Source organism: Mustela putorius, unplaced genomic scaffold (genome assembly GCF_011764305.1).
Source record: "Mustela putorius furo isolate JIRA1106 unplaced genomic scaffold, ASM1176430v1.1 tig00000585_pilon_pilon_pilon, whole genome shotgun sequence".
Taxonomy (NCBI): Eukaryota; Metazoa; Chordata; class Mammalia; order Carnivora; family Mustelidae; genus Mustela; species Mustela putorius.
In genome coordinates this window covers 2,449,761-2,468,353 of record NW_025421424.1, presented here as the reverse complement: position 1 = coordinate 2,468,353, position 18,593 = coordinate 2,449,761, and the positions used below count along the sequence as shown (strand labels likewise).

General features: G+C 45.5%; 1 protein-coding gene across 1 annotated transcript; it reads right to left on the bottom strand.

Annotated features, from left to right (window-relative positions):
* Positions 1-2,983: 2,983 nt before the first annotated feature.
* REG4 (regenerating family member 4) lies at positions 2,984-18,292 on the bottom strand. Its single transcript, XM_004771039.3, has 6 exons — positions 18,138-18,292; positions 15,561-15,736; positions 12,781-12,878; positions 9,086-9,223; positions 7,408-7,513; positions 2,984-3,628 (listed from the first exon to the last, which is right to left on the bottom strand). Exons 2-6 carry the CDS (start codon positions 15,625-15,627, stop codon positions 3,561-3,563), a joined length of 477 nt encoding a protein of 158 aa, XP_004771096.1. The 5' UTR covers positions 15,628-15,736; positions 18,138-18,292; the 3' UTR covers positions 2,984-3,560.
* Positions 18,293-18,593: the final 301 nt, after the last annotated feature.

Below are 18,593 nucleotides of genomic sequence, written 5' to 3'. Positions count from 1 at the left end.
AGCCTGTTTGTGGCAGGGTCCAGGAGATCTGGAGTGGCCTAATTCCAAGCGCTTTGCTCTCCCCACTATAGTAAACCACCCCAGGCTGTGGCTGGAGTCTTATGTGATTGAGCACATCTTGGGACACAATATCCACCTGATTGTTGTCTTTTTCGAATCCGATGTGCCTCCAGTCTCAGTTCAGACATCTGATTCTAAAGTCCCATGGTGGGGCCTTGGGACAGAGTTTCCCAAAGAATTGCCCTTAGCCCGCAGGCAGAGACCTGCATGTGTCAGCCAGGCCACAGAAGAAGGTGGTGTAGTTTGTGCACTGCACAAATGTACACAAGGAAGGGGGCAAGTGAAGGCTGAATTCCAGCCTGCTTTTGTCCTGTGAGGTCATGGAGCTGTGTCTTCCCAGAAGATCCTGTTTAGTTCCCACAAAGGCACTGTATCTGCTAGCAATGGCCCTGTCCTGTAGGGGAAGCTGTCTAAGCCATGGACTCCGGGGAGGGGGGGTGGGGGGGGGAATCACAGGTGCTGTCACTGGCTAAATTAATCACCATATCACACTCTCCTAGCGTTTTGATTGGCTAAGGACTGAGAACACAACCCATGTCGAAAGATTCTTGGCCAATGAGGCTTAATCTGGAGGCTTCCCTTTGAGGGCTGTGGGTCTCTTTTCCCAAGGTGAGGACTGGAGTTGTGGCAGACGATCTTGCAATTAGATGGGGCTTGATAATGAGGTTCATTCCCACCAACAATGTAGAGAGAAAACCCTATTATATAATTTTGATGAGCCCTTGGTCAGGTTCTGCCTGAAGCCCATATCTCCTCATGGACCATGAAGTAACATATAGTATTAACTTGCCTGTTTTGCACAGAGAGTCTGGCTTGTCAGTGTCTGACCAAGAACGCAGCAACTAGTCCATGCATAGTGTACCCAGGCTCCCTCCCGGACTGCTTCCTGGGTCCGTACCTCCATCACAGCGCCTGCCACCCTCTCATACGACATTATTTACTTATTTAGTTAATTGAGTTTCTCCCTTTGCTCCTCCCGCCTGCTGAAGTGTATGCTCTATAACGGGAAGGGATTTGTCTGGTTTGTCCACTGATGGATGCGCAGTCCCCGGAACGAGTTCTTAGCACATAGCATGCATTCAAATAACATTCTGTTAAATGATATACCTACTCGCTGAATAAATAAAGATTACTAAAATTCCATATGCACAACTGGAAACCAGCACAGCTCTAAAGTTAACCAAGGACCAGCCTTCTAATAAAACACGTGGCTGCTTGTCCTTGTTTTGGAATGGCGTGAAGCGCACCCTGCACTGCGCGTGCGCAGCTTATAGGCATTCCCGCATATTTCAGGGAGGGTGCCTAGTGCTACGTCACCACGAATGTTTCAGGTTGGTGATACTATTTAGCTGGAACTGTTTTAAACATATTTTAAATATTTTTAATTAATATGTTTGCAGAATGATTCTTAGATTTTACTTTGAGTTGGTATATCTGTTATTTGTCACTTTTTGGATTTTTATTTTGTTTCTCTTTACTTTGCTATCAGGAGCTCCTTTTCCTCAGGAGAGGATGAAAGAATTAGGGGGCACAGGTGGTCTGTGGTATCTTTTATCTTTCATATGTGCCATAGTCAGGAGCTACTGAGAACTTCTACCTGTTTGGGATATTGTGATCCATGTTCCCTTTACATTCTGTTAATTCTTCCAGGAAATACCAAAGAATCTGATGCTTAATCCTGCAAGTTTCTTACATGGATCCCATCAGTTCCACATTCCCGATTTATCTTCTATCTCTGATATAGAATCCGATACCTTTGTTTGTTTCTGGGATGGTGGCTGGACCAGAATACTGGTGGGAGTCAGTGGCTGGTTTTTGCTGAAGCTAACAATCCGCTTCGAAAGAATGGCCTTTTCCATCTGCCTGTCATCTTGCCTGAGCTCCCACGATTAAGACATTTATCCTGTGGGTTAACAAGCTTTTCATACTTAGAAAGAGCAACACAGGGACACCTGGGTGGTTGTCAGTTAGGTACCTCCCTTCGGCTCAGGTTGTGATCCCAGGATCCTGGGATTAAGTCCAGCAACCAGCTTCCAACTCAGCAGGGAGTCTGCTTTTCTCGCTCCCTTTGCTCCCCTCCCTGCTCATACTCTCTCTCTCTCCCTCTCAAATAGATCGATAAAATCTTAGAAGAAAGAAGAAGAGGGAGCAGCACATTACTTCTGATGTCTTCTGATGTCAAAAGAGTGACAAGGGTGTGGGGGTAGGGAGGAAGAAGTGGGGCAGTGACTTGAGAGGGCCAGTTCTGTCTGTTCACTTTCTTCTCCTCCTTGCCCTCTTCTCTGAGCCAGCATGTGACAGCTGGTCTCAGCCTGCTAAGGTTCCAGGGGAGCAGGGGAGCATTCTCAGTTTGGGGTGTAAGACTCCGTGTTGACGGGTTGGCAGAGCAACAGGAGGGAAGCCAGTGGCCATCCACCTAGCCTGAACTGCGTGGCCACACGTCCTCTCCTCTCTGGTGCTTCTAAGAAATGCAGGCATGATCACATCAAAGCCACATTTTCTGTAATTGTCAAGTCCATATCATTTCTTCTTACATGGCCAAGTAGATTCCTGATTTAGGGAGTCACAAATCTGTATGAGGGAAAAATTACCTTTTGAGTATTGGGGCAGCCTCTCATAGGGGATCTCAAACCTCACCAGGCAGAGACTTGAGCAAGGTGATGGGGCTGTTAGTGGCTGAGGAGAGGGGAACATCAGGCCCAAGGTGGCTCCAGGCACCAGCTGTGATTCTTGTCTTCCCTCCTCAGTTGCTGTACTCATGCTTAAATAATCCCCACCCATTCACCCCCACATAGAGGTTGGTTATGCACATGGCCTCCTTCTCTCCTCTGGTCAGACCAGGGCTGCAGCTGGGGTAGGTTGGAGGGGGGCTATTCTGAGAAAAGGCAGGGACTTTGAGGAAGGAAATGAAGAAACACATGCGTATGTTTTCTGAGTCTTATTTCACTTTTTCATTCCCATTGCTGCCGAAGTGGAACAGAGCGATCTTCTATGCAGTCAGCTATTTATTAAAAGATGGCCCTGGAATTGATGGTCCATATCAGCCTAATAGGGACTCTACCAGTAAAGATTCCCCATGGCGAAGGAAAACTGAGCAGGTGTCTGAGCAGGAGAACGTGGGCACTAGAGAAAGGGCAGAGGGGTGCAGAAGCTGAAGGGGGCTGGAGGCTCATTCCTGAGGTTCCTCCTCCTGTCTTCAAACCTTTACCCCTGACCATCCAACTCCCGGTTACTTCACCAGTTCCCTCCCCACTCTGAGACAACCTGCTGTGTGGAGGAGGAAAGCAGAGGACCATGGAGATACATCCCAGGGTGACTTTAGAGCTAAAAGCCACTGTCATACCAGTGTTGAGGACTTGGCCCCTCATAAACCTAGAACAGTGAGTGCAACAGGAGCCCCAGCTGCTGTGTTTACGCTGAGATGACGGTGAGATGCAGCCAGCGCACACAGGGAAGGGGACCGGGGCTTGCACGATGTGGGCACAGCCTCGAAGCATGTTCTATGGCCGGTATTTGCACACGAAGTGCTGGCGGTTGCTGCATTCACTGCTCTCCCAGGTCAAAAAATCTGTAAGACAATAAACAAACAGTGAAACCCATCTGGATCTGTACTGCATGGACCCGCGTCACCAGAGGGTTTTGCCCGGAACACCGGGGAAGTTACTGCCATGGTTCATTTCATGTGTCGCTGGGCTGGGGTGTGTTCCCGGGTGTTGGGACAAACACCAGTCTCCATGTGACTGTGAGGGATTATTTTTTTAAGCTGTGATCAGTATTTAAATTAGTTGACTCTGAGTAAAGCAGACAACCCTCCATAATGCGGAGAATCATCCAGTAAAAAGACGGAGTTTCAAGGAGCAAAGAATTCTGCGTCCAAAGTGCCTCCGATGCAGCACCATGACGTGAGTGGTTGTGGGGGTCTCTAGTTGCGGGGCCCGCCCTGTACACATCAGCTCTGCCAGCCCCAACGATCTCAGGATCCACGTCCTTGAAAGAAATCTCTCTGTCTACATGTGCATCCTGTAACTTCTGTCTCTGGAGAACCAGACAGTCCTACCGGTATTAACTTTGTTCCCAGAAAGAAAAACAATTTAAATGTCAATTGCAGAAGCCCCATGCCAGCATCCCTTCAGAGGGAAGGCAGAGCTTGACATGAATCCACAAAAAGTGGGTGTCCTTTGTGTTTGAAACAGGGTGCTGTGAGGATGTGACGGTGATTTCTCCCAAGTTCACAGCTGAGGCACTAAGCAACGCCTGTTTGAAAATCAAAGAATTGGAAGCTGCAGAGCCAGTCACGGCCCACAGGCCATCCCTTTATGAAGAAGAACCCAGAACAAGGAGGAGGTAGTCTTTTGAAAGCGAAACATCTTTGAGGAGCGTTTCAGCTGTGGTCACGCACAGAGTCGCTCAGTCACGGCGTGGTGTGTGCCGCACAGAGGGAGTCTGGACGTCTGCCTGCCTCTGACCTGCGGTTCCCGCCCTGGTGCCTCCTCCTTCCTCAACACCAGAGAAGCGTGTGGAGGCGACCACAGCCCTCCCCTCCAGGTTGCGAGAACCATGAGCTTACCCTACACTGGGAGAAGCACCTCCCCTTGTACGTATTCAGATAATTTGTACTCTTGGTTTGCCCTTTTTATGGCGGGGCGACTGAGGCACAGAGAAGTAGGAACTCTGCTCCAGGTCACAGTGCTATATGGAGGAACTGCAATCCCACCCCAGGCATTCAGAATGCAGAGCCCATGATCTTGACCCCAACTCCAGTGGATATGAAATTTCTCTCTGAATAGTTACACCCTCATTATCGTTATTAAATGTGTCAGAGAGGACCAGTAGAAATGTCAGAAAGCACTGGGAAGTGCAATTTGCCAGAGTCATAAGAGAGTTCCACTGTGCTGCAGAAAGGGAGTCGGGGGCGGGGTGGTGGTGGAGAAGAACCAGTGGGACAAAATGCCCCAGAAGGGTCATTCAGAATAGATAGAACAGAGGAACCAGTCCCATCACACATGGGATGTGTGTGTGTGGCTGTGTTTTGATGCATTAGTCTTACATCAGTCTTTTGTGTCTTAAAGAAAATATTCAGCCCCCGAGTTGGTGGGGCTAAATCTGTTAGACAAATATAAAGTGACACTGATGGCACCAGGGGAAGGCTCTCTAAAATTCTCTCCTCCACCACTCCACCAGTTTCTCGTTAATCCTTGTTTTTTTTTTTTTTTTAAGATTTTATTTATTTATTTGACAGAGAGAGATCACAAGTAGGCAGAGAGGCAGGCAGAGAGAAAGAGAAGAGGAAGCTCCCTGCTGAGCAGAGAGCCCGATGCGATGCGGGACTCAATCCCAGGATCCTGAGATCATGACCTGAGCCGAAGGCAGCGGCTTAACCCACTGAGCCACCCAGGCGCCCTCACTAATCCTTGTTTTGTTCCTTGTGTTCTTCTGGCTTGAGCACTTCTGGCCACTCAGAGCTGGGCTGAACGAGCCCGGGAAAGGAAGAGAGTCTGAAAGATCAGTGTTCTCAGGAGGACGTTAGGTTTCCGGGTCCCACTCAAGTGGTTTCATTCCTAGAAACTTGCCCCTGTGGACGTGGACCAATGGGAAAGACTTGGGTTTGAGAACTTGGTCCTGTTGAAATCTCAGTCAGGAGAAGGACTCTGGAGGGTATCTGGTCCATGGCTTCCCCAAAGCTGGTCCAGCCTGCAGCCCTAGAGTTGCAGATATTGTAGGTCCAAAATGATGCCTAGAATTTGTATTTTAAAAGTGTTCCTCAATCGATTCTCCTCGCACCCTGGACCTTCTTTAGAAGCACTTTTAGCAGCTACAGTTGTCCACTTTCCCTTGGTTAACTCTAGTGATGGGATTCTCACTACTTCCTGGGGGTAGCCCATTCGATTTTTGGGTAGTGCTAATTGTTCAAAAATTTTTCCTTTAATTTAGACAGAAATCCACATTTTGTTGGCTTCTACCTATTGGTCTCACTTGTGTTTCTTCCATCTGGGCTGTCCTGAGTCTTTCACAGCAGTGGTTGTGTTCTCTGCAAGTCTGTGAGGAGTCCTTCCTTCATCAGTGAGGAGACCCTCTTATCAGGAAGGGTCTAGACTTGGCCTCAGAGTTTGTGCCTTCCGTCTACCATTCACCCTTTGCTGTAGGAAAGTTTTCCCGCTCTTTTTTGTGCACATAAGCTTTATTCCTCATACGAGAGCCACTGCCTCATGTCCCTGAGTCCTCCGTCCAGGCCTTTCCCAGGCCGACTTCCTGCCTGGAGGGGTGTCCTGGTGACACCTTGGGACCTTTTAAATCCACCGGGATGTTGTCTTTGGCATCAAGTAGCCTCTTTTATCTTTGATAATCTGTTTTCTTGTTTTACAACGGAGATCTTCCATACCACTTACCTGCTGTGGTTCTCAAATATGAGCGATTTTGCCCCTAAGGGACATTTAGCAATGTCTGGAGACATTTTTGGTGGAAACAACTTGTGGTGGGAAGGGCGGTTCTACTGAGGTCTAATGGTTAGAGACCAGGGTATCCTAAACCTACGATGACAGCCTTCATTACGAAGAGTTATCCAGCCCCAAATGTCATAGGTACAAAGGTCGAAAACTCTACTCTATTTATTTATTTATTTTTAAAATTTGACAGAGAGAGATCACAAGTAGGCAGAAAGGCAGGTAGAGACAGAGGGGGAAGCAGGCTCCCTGCTGAGCAAAAAGCCTGATGTAGGGCTTGATCCCAGGACCCTGAGATCATGACCTGAGCTGAAGGTAGAGGTTTAATCCACTGAGCCACCCAGAGGCCCCCAAAACTCTATTAACATAAAAAGCAAGGAATGAAAGCAGACAAGAGAAAGAAGGAGACTCATATGAATTTGCGCAGCCTGCCTCTGAGGTTCTGGGCCCTGCACTTTGGGGACAAAACTCAGGGCAACATACAAAAGGGCAGAATTCAGGCAAAGAGGAGGTCTCCCGGGCACCCCTAACCATCAAGAAGCCGGCAAAGGGTCCTCTATTTTTGTACCCAGTAGTCTGGGTTTCCTACAGTGTGACGTCTTTCTCACTCATGGCTTGAATATAGTAGGATTTAAAAATAAATGTATTTAAGGGGAAAGTGAGTGGATTTAAAAAACGTATTAAGTAGATAACTGAACAGCTGGACCTTGGGTATGGCCATGGTTATGAAGTGGTCACAGCTGGCTGAAGGTTGGTCCACCATGTCCACGGCAAGACCACTGTCCTGTAGAAACGGAGTTGCTGGTGCAGATGGGGGAATGGGGAGTGGCTTCCAATTTTGCTCTTATAGGTGAAGCGCAGGAGCTGGGATTCAGGAAGAGGCAACGGGCAGTGCAGGAGAACTTACCGGTCTTGGAGCTCATCCCTGCACAGTACTTGTTCCCACGCTGGAATGCTCCAGACCAGCTCCGGTATGTATCCAAGGCTCCATCAATCCACTGCCACTGCTGTCGCTGCCGGTGACCAGAGATGGAAGACAGTTAGTCTGCAGGCTTCCCTGCTGGGCGCTCCCCTCCAGCCATTTGGAAACTTGTAAAAATGTGTCACTGCAAAAACTGGGGAAGCCCAGAAATGTGCACCGGAACGGAACACGGAAAACTCACCCCACTTAGTCAGTGAGAGGAAAACGCCAATGTTTTGGCCTATTTCCTTCTGGTGTAAACATTTTTCTGGATCACAGTATTTTTGCATGCTAACATATGAGATGATCTTGAAAATACCTCTTCAATGGTGCATCTTGCTTCCTAAACTTTTTTAGATAGTAATGATGTACTAGAATTTGCCTTAATTCTGTTGATGATAGTTACATTGTTTCCAATTTACTCCCATTATAAAGAATACTGCCATGAACAACTTTGTTTCTGGAGCTGTTTCTGTACTTAAACTTACTTCTTAGGATAGAAACCCAGAAGCAGAATGAAGAGGTTAAAGGACATCATTTGTTGAGGGTACTGATATATATGGTCAAACTACTTTCCAAGCACTTTTCAGTTGTAGGAATTTAAATCCCCATCTACTGGACAATTTCTTTATATCCCTAAAAATAGTAGGCATTAAGGGTAAGCTTAATAATTAATACATTGAATAATTAAGCAAAAGCTTTGTGATCTGACAAGTGAAGTTACATTGCTATTTTAACTTGCATTTCTTTGATAACTAGAGACATTGCACAATTTTTAAAGGGTTTTATGAGCTATTTACTCTCTTCAGTTATGAATGTAGAAAAGTAAATTACCAAAACACATCTGGTATAAATAGATGTAAATATTTGTCTGGACTCTGAAGGAGAGAGTTCTGATTGATAGCAATGTGAATACATAAAAATGTATAATGAATTGTATAAAATACTGGCAACATCTATGGCAAAGTTTTGGCAAGAAACAGGAGATTTCTTCTTGCGTTTCTGATGTCTGTTTGGGCTAATGATAGAAGTGCCACGAAGAATCTGTAAACTGCAGGTCCCACATACCTCTGCAACCAGCTCAAAGACCTCACATGCCATTCTTTACAAGGAGGTAGTGATGGAAAGTGAAACCAGGGTCCAGTGAAAAAAGTTATGGATGACATGAAAAACACAGTAGCATCTAGGAAAACGCTTGGCTGAAAGTTCCTAACTTTAACTCAAGATCTAATGAGTATTAGTAAGCTGAGTCCCCTAACAGGGGTGTGTGTGTGCATGTGTGCATGTGTAGTGTGTGTGTACACATATATAGGTATATATACCTATATATACTTACAAACTTTTTTTAAGGCTCTGAAAAGCCGGTCATGGAATGTTCTAAGATTTGGAAGGAATTTATTTAGATAGAAGTTCTATAAAACGATGCCACTGAAATAATTTCCTCCACAGAGGGACAGAAGGGAGACCCACAGCTTGAGGCTTTGGCCTCTATGGATCGGAGGCAGTGACTGAAGGAGACCCACAACCCACGGCCCTGTCAGTAGGGCTGGAGGCCATTTCCCAGGCTAGGGACTATCTATCCGGCTTTCTGCAGGGGGCCTCTGTGGGCCAAGTCTGAGGTTACCTTTTCTGGGTCGTGCAGGCCGATCCATACAGGCTGGATTCTTTGGTAGCCACTTATGTAGTTCGCTACCATGGAGGCTTCGTTTTCATTCTGGAGAGACACCAGGTGGGCTCCGTTTCCATAGGACTGACACTCGATCTGTGGGCCGGATGTAGTGCTCATCACCTCTTGAGTTTTAAAAGCGTCATCCTCACCCCAGAACCCCAGGGCACCAAGCGACAGGGAGTGCGCAGCCCCACCTGCTCCAGAAGTTGAGATCTACACCCCGTGATTCTGCCTGTCTCCAGAGGAGAAAACACAATTGCCCCAAGCGTGGAGTCTCAGAGGAAGAGGCAGCTGGAGGCAAGGTCGTGAGCTTTAGGGTCCGTGGACGTGCCTGGGGTCCTCCTGGTCTTGCCTCAAGTTACTGTATGTGACCTTGACAAGTCACATGACCTCTCTGAGGCTCACAATGCTTATCTGTGAAGTTGAAGAAGTAAATCACTCTGCTACACAATGGACTTGTGGAGGGATATAATGGCTATAATTAAATATTCTAATTCTGCATTTCAACAAACCTAAGAAATCACTGATTATAAAATGTGCCCTTTGTTTCATGTTCCACTAGAAAAGCAAAAGAGAAAAAGTCAGTGCCACTTTCTTTAAAGGAACACTGATTTCGGAGGTGTTTAGACGTGATAAGGATGCGTCTCACACCAGAGAGAATAGGGCAGTGCTCTTCATGGAGCACCTCCAAAATGATGAGCACCTCAACACGCTACCCCCATTGAATCTTCACGCCGATCTCAGGAAGTAGAACCCACCTGTAGTTTATGGTGGAAATGCATGATCAGAAAAGGGTGTCAGACTGAGTTGCCCAAGAACAGAGCCCCGGTCTACATAACTCCCAAGTTCGATGTCCATTCTATTTTACATCATTTATTATTTATTAAATTATTATGAAATGATTCTGGCTCTATCTTGCACAAGAATAGTACATTGTAAATTGTAAACAGTGTTCTGTACATTATCTTTATCTGGTACCAGATAGGAATAGTGTGGATTGTCCAAAAATCTATGATGCTCCCTCCAGGAGTGGGGAGATGCCTCAGTTATTGGTTTAGAATTGAAGATCCCGTGTTCATGACTTTCTGGTTCTAGATTAATGTGCCCGTCTGTTTGCTTGTCCTGAGCAGTAGCCACAGGATGTAATCCAGTTGGGGTTTTGAGTATCTTTATCCCAGTTAAACCAGACCAAGGGTTGGTGTGGGAGCGTGGAACTATCTTATCTCTCTGTTGCAACTTTTTAAAAACTCAGCTCCAGACTCAATTTTGTTTTACTGCTCTATGTCTTTTTTGATCCCAAATTCTTGTTCTTCAAAGATGCTGCCTTCATTCCTACTCAAGAGAATGTGATCTGGGTTTTTTCTTATCACTTCCTGAATGATAATCCCCTTTTGTTTCCGGTATTGGCTGGAAGACGTGGCCTAACCGTTCCCTAACCGGAAACTTACTGTTCAATTAAATAAGACAAACTTTTACATGTACCTATCTTATAGCTAGATAGAGATACCCACATATTTCATGCTCTTTGGGGGTTGTGTTACAGGAGATGCGTACATGGTAAAACTTAATTTAATACAACGTAATTGGATAAAAACATGGCTTTGGCTGTGGTTGCTATTCCAGTGCTTCCCTTTGGTATCCTGCTCATGATGAGATGTGGTTAGAGTTGAGTGTTTGTGCTGGCCTCCCATTTGCCAACCACTTCACAACACCAGAATGCTTCCACACCCCTAACTTCATTTGACTTTTGAACTTGGGAGGCCTGGAAGTCAGAGAACCAGTCAACATTTACTGAGACTGCCAGTCACCAGGGATTCCTGGGACAGAAGGGAAACGGGCTCCAAGTGGTTCAGTGAGCTTTTCCTCCAAGTTCCAACTCCTGTTAGTGAGGGAATTTGGCCTGGAACCAAGACCTTTCTGCCTCTCGTGTCCGAGATCAGATGTACCCACCATTTTCATGGTCCCCTTCACACCAGGGCTCTCAAGAACTGAGATCGACCCTCAGTACTGGCAACTAGTCAAGCTAGCAGCAGTGGCCATGGTAAAGTTTTCCAGCACTTTCTCTGCATTCTGATCAGGAGTAACCGGTTAATTCTGCTAAGGCCCCAGATCAATCGTGTAGACTGTTTTTGTCTTGAGAACCTCAACTGAATACTTATCAGGTGCCATAGGCTCTTTGAAGTTATTTTAAGGAATCCTTCTGAGAAGCCCATGGGGTGAATTGTCATCCCCATTTTAAAACAAGAAAACCAGTCAAGTGAGGTATGACTTAACTTTGTAAGGCACTGTTAGGATTGAAACTCATGTCTGTTTTACTCCCAAGTCCTCCAGGTTTCTTCCCCTTTGTGTTGGCAGAATCCGTGTTGGAATCTCTGGAGACAGGCAGAATGGGTGGTCTTCCCAGATTTCTTCCAGTTGCTTCTCAAGAATTGAGGAAAAGTTCATTGCTCTCCATCAGCTTTCTTTCTTTCATCGAACAGTGTCTGGGAAACCCCTTCGTCATTTAGTGTTCTCTCTCTCTCTTTCTTCCTCGCTCTCTCTCTCTCTCTCTCTCTCTCTGTAACTATCATGCACGTAAGCCCAGAAAGCATTGCATTAGGGCTGACTTCCCTGGGTTTGTTCCACTAGTTACTCTGGGTGTGACCTTGGAAGAGTTAGTCATGATCACACTGCATGGAAATGTTCTGTTTAAATATCACACAATCTTGCACTGGTCCTACACTTCTTCTTTTTCTTTTTCTTTTTTTTTTTAAGAATTTATCCATTCATCTAACAGATGAAGATCACAAGTAGGCAGAGAGGCAGGCAGAGTTGAGGGAGGGGGGAAAGCAGGCTCCCTGCTGAGCAGAGAGCCTGATGTGGCTGAAGGCAGGTCCTAACCTACTGAGCCACCCAGGCATCCCAATCCTGCACTTTTTAAGGCCACAGATGACTTTGTATTCCTGATAGCTATCACTTGGTAAGTGCTCTGTCATTGCTGAGTTAGTTATATACAGAATTCTGAGGCCATTCTGGGCCCGGGTCACACCACATTTTCCCATAAGGTGCCCCCAACTAATCACATCAGTTCAACAACCACAACCCAGAGAGACAGCAGCATGGGCTCCCCACAATCCTCTGAGGTAAAGTGGCTACTTGGGTATCTTCTAGACAAAGCCTCAGTGAAACAAAACCAGTACCTTTGTGGGTGGTGTAGACAGTGAAGCCTTCCATTTGTTTAGTCTGCTTCCCTTTCTGTCAGGGCTTTCTGAAGACCATGCCCCAGGCCTGTCTGCACCCTGTTCTTTCTGGTAAATCAGATACAGCAATTCAATGATTCTTTCTAAAGGTCTTTATCTTCTCATTCTCCTGTTTGTGTATTTCTGTCCTTCCTCTGGACAGTGACCTCCTTGAGGGTAATGGCTTTTTCTTGTTCATTCTTACGTCTTGACAGTCCATCTAGGGTCTGGGCATAGAGCACAGGCCCCAGCAATGCTTTGGGAACTGAATGAGAGGAACACACGACTTCCTTATCCCCATTTCAGCAGCCACATGACTCCTCAGAATGTCTCCTCAGAAGGACCCTTACTTTTGAGTCACATGAGACCAGCAGCTCTGGGTGGCCCCTGGCTTTAGAGGTACCTGTCCAAGCGTGGGGCAAGATTTCTTACCTCAGCCTCGGGCCAGCTCCTCAGTTTCCGGAAGTAACCATAGCAGTTAGACATATAGTAAAACCACCCAGGAGCACAGCTGGGTCTCATGAGGATTTCTGCAGAGACATCAAAGGGCATCACCAATTAGGATGGCACAAACAATCACGTCCCACCCTGTGAAGTTTCCAGAATGATGGGGAGGCTGGGTAGCCTGAGGAAGGACCTGCCACGCTCCCCAAACTTTGTGCCGTTAATCTTTCTTTCAGCCTTCCCCAAAGGGAACTATGGTCTTTATAAGGCTAAGTGCGCCCTGGAGAAAAGGAGACAACTGGATCCTTTGAGGATCGCTGGACACTCGTTCTGAACTGGGAGACTAATCCAGGAGACTCCAAAAATCTCTGTGGTCTGTCAGAGCAGAGCTTAGGGAGGCTCAGGTGACCATGGAGTTTTAGACGGCAGGCCCGGTGGGACCCTCAGCCCACCCTGTGATTTTTTCCCGGTTATGGAATGCACCATAGGAACAGACATACTCAGCAACTGGCAGAATCCTCACTTTGGTCCTAAGGTCAAACAGCCACAATTCGAGGCAGCACCAGAGTGGACTAGGAGCACAAGTTGGCAGTTTTAGGCATTACAAGGAAGGAGTGGTGCTTTGGGCCAGAGGGACACAGGACAGGTTAGATGGCAACTTGGACAGAATCGAAGATGGGTGAGCTGGGCTGTGAGTCAGTAGTGAAGGGGCATGTGAGGCCAAGAGGGTGAGCCGAGGAATGGGGGCAGAAGCTCACAAGATTGCAGAGCAAGAGTGAACACTGAAGTCTGCCTTGAGTAGAGGGGATCTTTCAGACAAGCACGGTGGGAAGGACAAGGGGAATCATTAAGCCTGGAAGCTAAGGAAACTGTGACAAGAGAAAAGCACAATCTCTTCCTGCTAGTTGCCTTAGTGAGGGGGCCATGTCACCATATCTGAAGGTTCAGGAAGCAAGGAGATGACTGGCAATGCAGAGGGCCTAGATGATGAAGGGAATGCTAGGCTAGTACGTTTGGGCTTCGTGACCCTGTGGCTGTGCTCCAAGGCTAGACATGAGTGCAGGGCTCCTCCTGCTCCTAGACGATATCCACAGATTGTTGTCACACAGCGAGCCTTTCATCTCTCCCCACTCAAATGACACCCCCGTCCCTTGTTTGTCCCATTCTCTGGTTTTATTTCATCCGTGCCTATAAATCCCTAGGGACTAACTATGCCTTTTTTTTTTTTTTAAGATTTTATTTATTTATTTATTTGAGAGAGAGAGAGAGAGAGTGCACGAGAAAGCACGAGAGCGGGGAGGGTCAGAGGGAGAAGCAGACTCCCTGCTGAGCATAGAGTCTGATGCAGGACTCGATCCTGGGATTCCCAGATCAGGACCTGAGCCGAAGGCAGTGGCTTAACCAGCTGAGCCACCCAGGCACCCAGACTTCCTATGCTTTTAGATAAGCTTCCTACTCTGGCTAGCACGGAGGGCTCTAGTGACCTAGCCCCACAGCCTTATGCAGCTGGATCTTCCTATGCAGCAATCCCAGAAAGTCTCTACAGCGGGAAGCAGGATCTGTAGAGGAGCAGTGGAGGGACCGGTGGGCATGTCCTGGTTCTATCACCTCTGAGGGACAGAAACCAGAGAGCTTTAGTGAAGTCCCAGAGCAGGGCGATTGGTTTCTCACTCACAGGGTTTAGCTTGGGTGAATTTCAAGTCCCTGCAGGGCAGCCAGAACCAGAAACAACAGGACTCTAACTCTCTGGTTAGGTGGCTCCACAGGAGGGCTTGGGGGCTGCTTCTTTCATACTCTTGCATGGCTCAGAGAAAGTGGCTGAATCCCCCAGGTGCGGAGCAGCCATAAAGATTGAGAGAACTGGTGGCTGGCAGTCGGTGTGGGGTAGAGGTCAGAGAGCCTTTGAGCAGAAAGGGGACACAGACCTTGAGCCACGGACACCCATGAGGCCTGAAGAACACTGCTTCTCTTCCTTTGTCCTCCCAATGCATCTCCCCTTGGCCAAAGTATTCCCCAGGCTATATACATGCTCAGGCATGGTTTTCCTCACAGAGCCACGTGGGACTATGAGAGGCACCCCAGACCGGGAGCCAGAATATCATGTAATCTTGCTATGTGATCTTGGGCAAGTCCTGACTTCCTTTGGGCCTCAGCTTCTTTGTAAACACAATAAAGGCATTATACAAGATGTGCCCACATTCCATTTCTTTCCATTTTGGATGTTCTATGATACGTATTTTTAGCTCATGTGTATAGTTTTCTTCCTGCTTTCTCTGCTGGAAGATCTTAGGGTATTGATTCCTACCTTGTTGACATGTTACTTTGTACTTGATTCTGGGTCTACATGGTGTAGGACCCATCTCTCCAATGAGGCTTTAAGTCCCTTGCAAACCAAAATTGCTGGTATGTTCAAATGGGAAAACGATGCATGAATGTTGGGGAGCTCTAATTCTAGTTCTCGCTCACCAACTGCTAGGTAACAGATGCTTTAAATACATTATCTCCACCCTTCACCAGAAACTTGTAAAATAATGATCATAACTGACACTGAGTTGATAATTTCTCTATGGCTCACAACCACACGAGGTTGGATTTGTTTGATTCTACAGTCCTTGTGATTTTCCCCACATGACCTTGTCCTTCGTTCCTGTCTTTGATATCTATTGCCTGTGGCACCTAAACATCATGTGGGACGAGTGGAGGGCCGAGCCAGTGTGCTGCATGAACACTGGCTGTCAGCTCACTTCCAGTGAATGACTGATACTCACCTCCCAGGACTTCAGTGCTGGCTACGCAGCTCAGCAGTAGGAACAGACGCATGCTTTGGGGGGTCATCTTCCTCTTCTCCGGAGAAGCTGAAGTGCTTTGGAAACCTCTCCTGTAAGGGTCTCAGAGACCTTGTGAGTTTTCCCTCGAAGTTCCTGGATTAGCTTGAATCTGCAATCTGAACACAGTAGGTGAGACAGACCCAGGAATTTAGATGGCAAATCGCATACGGAGGAAAAAAAAAATAATTTTCTGGATTAGCCCAGATTATACAATCAAGGGACTCTCAAGATAACTGTAGATATTAGGGGTATTTAATCTATGTCACCTGCAAGGCCTCTGGTCCCGCGCCAGAGACCTAACTGTGTTGGGTTGAAGAGTTTAGTAGTCTGGAAGAAGGCATTTGGTCCATTGCGAAGAGCCTATTCCTGATATTCTCAGAAGGACCAGAAGAGGGCGCCTAAGGCACGCTTTCGCACAGATGGGGCAGTAATGGACTTTCTATTGAGTCAACTCAATCAAATCAAGTCAGTCCCAAGAGCGAATTTGTCTGTGTTAGCATTAAAAGGGCATATATGGTCCAATACCCACATTTTACAGATGAGAGGACCCGAGGTCTATGGGTATTAAGTGGCTTGTTCCTTGTCACACAGCTACAACTAGATACCCTGACTCCGGTCAACCCTTTTTCCTTCACGCGTAGGTGATAACCACATTTTATTTTTTTTAAAGAAAATGACTTTATTATCTTCCCCATCACCAGACAGTACATGAACTATTAAAAGATCCGTGACAAACTGGAAAATAGGAAGTAAATTCTATCTCCCAGAGAAAAACAATTTAGTGAGTAGCTTATGGACATCTTTCTATGTATATATGTCTATGTGTTGGTTTGTGTAGCATTTTATATAAATCGACTCATAGAATTCTGATAACTGGTTTTCTTGCTCAGAAACTGATCAACTGTAATGAACCTTCTTCCCCTTGAATAACTATTATGCAGTTTTGGTTCTCTCTTTAGTATAAATGTACGTACACAGGGCTGTGACTTCACAGAATGTGCACGTTGTCACACTGATACCCTTAGCTAAAATGCCTTCTGGATGGGCTGTTCCATACATTCCAGTAATAGCACATAGACAGCAATGCTGGTTCCCCCAGACTTCAAGGAACACCCAATTTATCCATTTTTTTTCTTGCTAATTTTGGCGTAAGAAAAATCTCACTGTCTAGTATTTTAAAAATATTCATAATTATATTACTTAAATTAATAATTTAAAAAATTTTCAAGATATATAAAAAGTTGAAGATCTTTTTATATAATGATTGATTCGATTTTTAAATTTTTTTGTTAAATTTTTGGTTTATACCTTTGCACATTTTTCCTGTTTGTTATCTTTTTTCTCAGAAATCTTTAGGGCCATTTTTGTGCATTTGTTGTCTTTCATATATTATCAATATTTTAATATTAATACCTTAATATTAATATTAATTTTAAATATTTTATATTAAATGTTTTAATATTAATACTAAAATAGTTTGTATTTCTTTTTAAATTTAATTTTGTTTTTTCAGTGTTCCAAGATTCTTTTTTATATCTTTTGTCACACTGAAAATTTCAAAAATTGTCATATTTACCTTCTCCTTTAAACATTTGGACTTTATATCAGAAAAATGTGTCATTACCATCCACATAAGATTAAAATATCTACCCATATTTTCTTTTATTTTCGTCCATCTGGTATTTATTTTAGTGTAAGCATATGATTGGGTCCAAGATTTTTTTCCTAAAAATTATTAGGATGAGTAATTCATTGAATCTTCCCTTGAGCATGCTTTATGATCCAACAATCAGAATACATATTCTAACTATCAAATAATAGATTGTTTAAGAGGAATGATGGAACATAATGTTCAAACTTTCCTGGATAATCTACATAGGTCCATGTAAGCAGTCCGACACAGTGTGAATAAAGAAGAAAACCAAACGATGAAGATTTGATGGACCCCCCGCTCCCAAGCACTTTACATCATTGTATTAGCCCTGCACTTCTCTAACGAACCTCCCTTCAGAAGGTGATGGAGGTATGTTCAATGTTCTCCAACCCCCTTAAGACACAAACAGCAAGGACTTCTCTGTCCAACCAACAATCTGGGGGGAAGGGAGGTAGAGCATCTTTTGGAATAACCTGTAAGTGGATCTTAACAAACTGACATTCATTGGATGTTCACATGTCACCTAATCTAATCATAACTAGGCTGCCTTGTAGTTATCATTAAGTTATTTTACACATGAAAACACACACTTCATTGAGATTAAGGAACTCTCCCAAAGTTTCACAGCTGCTAGATTTCACAGCCAAGATTTAACCCGGTGCTGACACCAAAGGCAATGCTCTTTACAGACAGAGAAGAAAGAAATGCATAGTTCGAGTAGAAAAAACCAGCAGCACAAAAACCCAGCATCCATGACTAACATCATTAGACCCAGAGCTTGTCATTTCTGGCCCAGTGAAAAGCTAGTAGAAGAAAACAGATGTTCAAAGAAAGCCTTCTGCCCTCAAACGGGTGGCGATTACCTGGTCAGCCCTCAAGGCTTGGAGGACCCCTGCCTTCTTCCGTGTCCCGAGAGATCCCAGGCAGTTTCTTGAGGTCTTATATCTTCTTGCTTCCGGAATTACGTGGCCCTTGCTTTAATCATAGAGCAATAGTACTGCTTGAAGTAATAACCCATCCATAAAAGTCTTATCTGTAGTCAAAGTGAATGCGTGAGAGGCGGCTTGAGAATGAATTAAATAGGAGAGGAACCCCTCCTTATTTGTAAATAGTCTTTCCTTTCCACCCCACCTTATCAAAACTGACGACATCCTGTAATCTGTTAGAAGACAGTCTTCTCTCCCCGTATTTACCTTTTTTAACTCTGTCAATTTTTTTTTTAAGATTTTATGTATTTATTTGACAGAGAGAGAGCGAGCACGCACAAGCTGGGAGAGCCGCAGGCAGAGGGGTGGGAGAAGCAGGCTTCCCGCTGAGCA

What these genes read in the sequence shown, in the direction of transcription:
- REG4 (XM_004771039.3), bottom strand. Translation starts at nt 15,627, where the DNA reads ATGACCCCCCAAAGCATGCGTCTGTTCCTACTGCTGAGCTGCGTAGCC. An exon ending in CAGCACTGAAGTCCTGGGAG is followed by an intron (nt 12,879 to 15,560) that starts GTGAGTATCAGT and finishes ATGTCTCTGCAG; the next exon opens with AAATCCTCATGAGACCCAGC. An exon ending in GCCTGCACGACCCAGAAAAG is followed by an intron (nt 7,514 to 9,085) that starts GTAACCTCAGAC and finishes GGTCACCGGCAG; the next exon opens with CGACAGCAGTGGCAGTGGAT.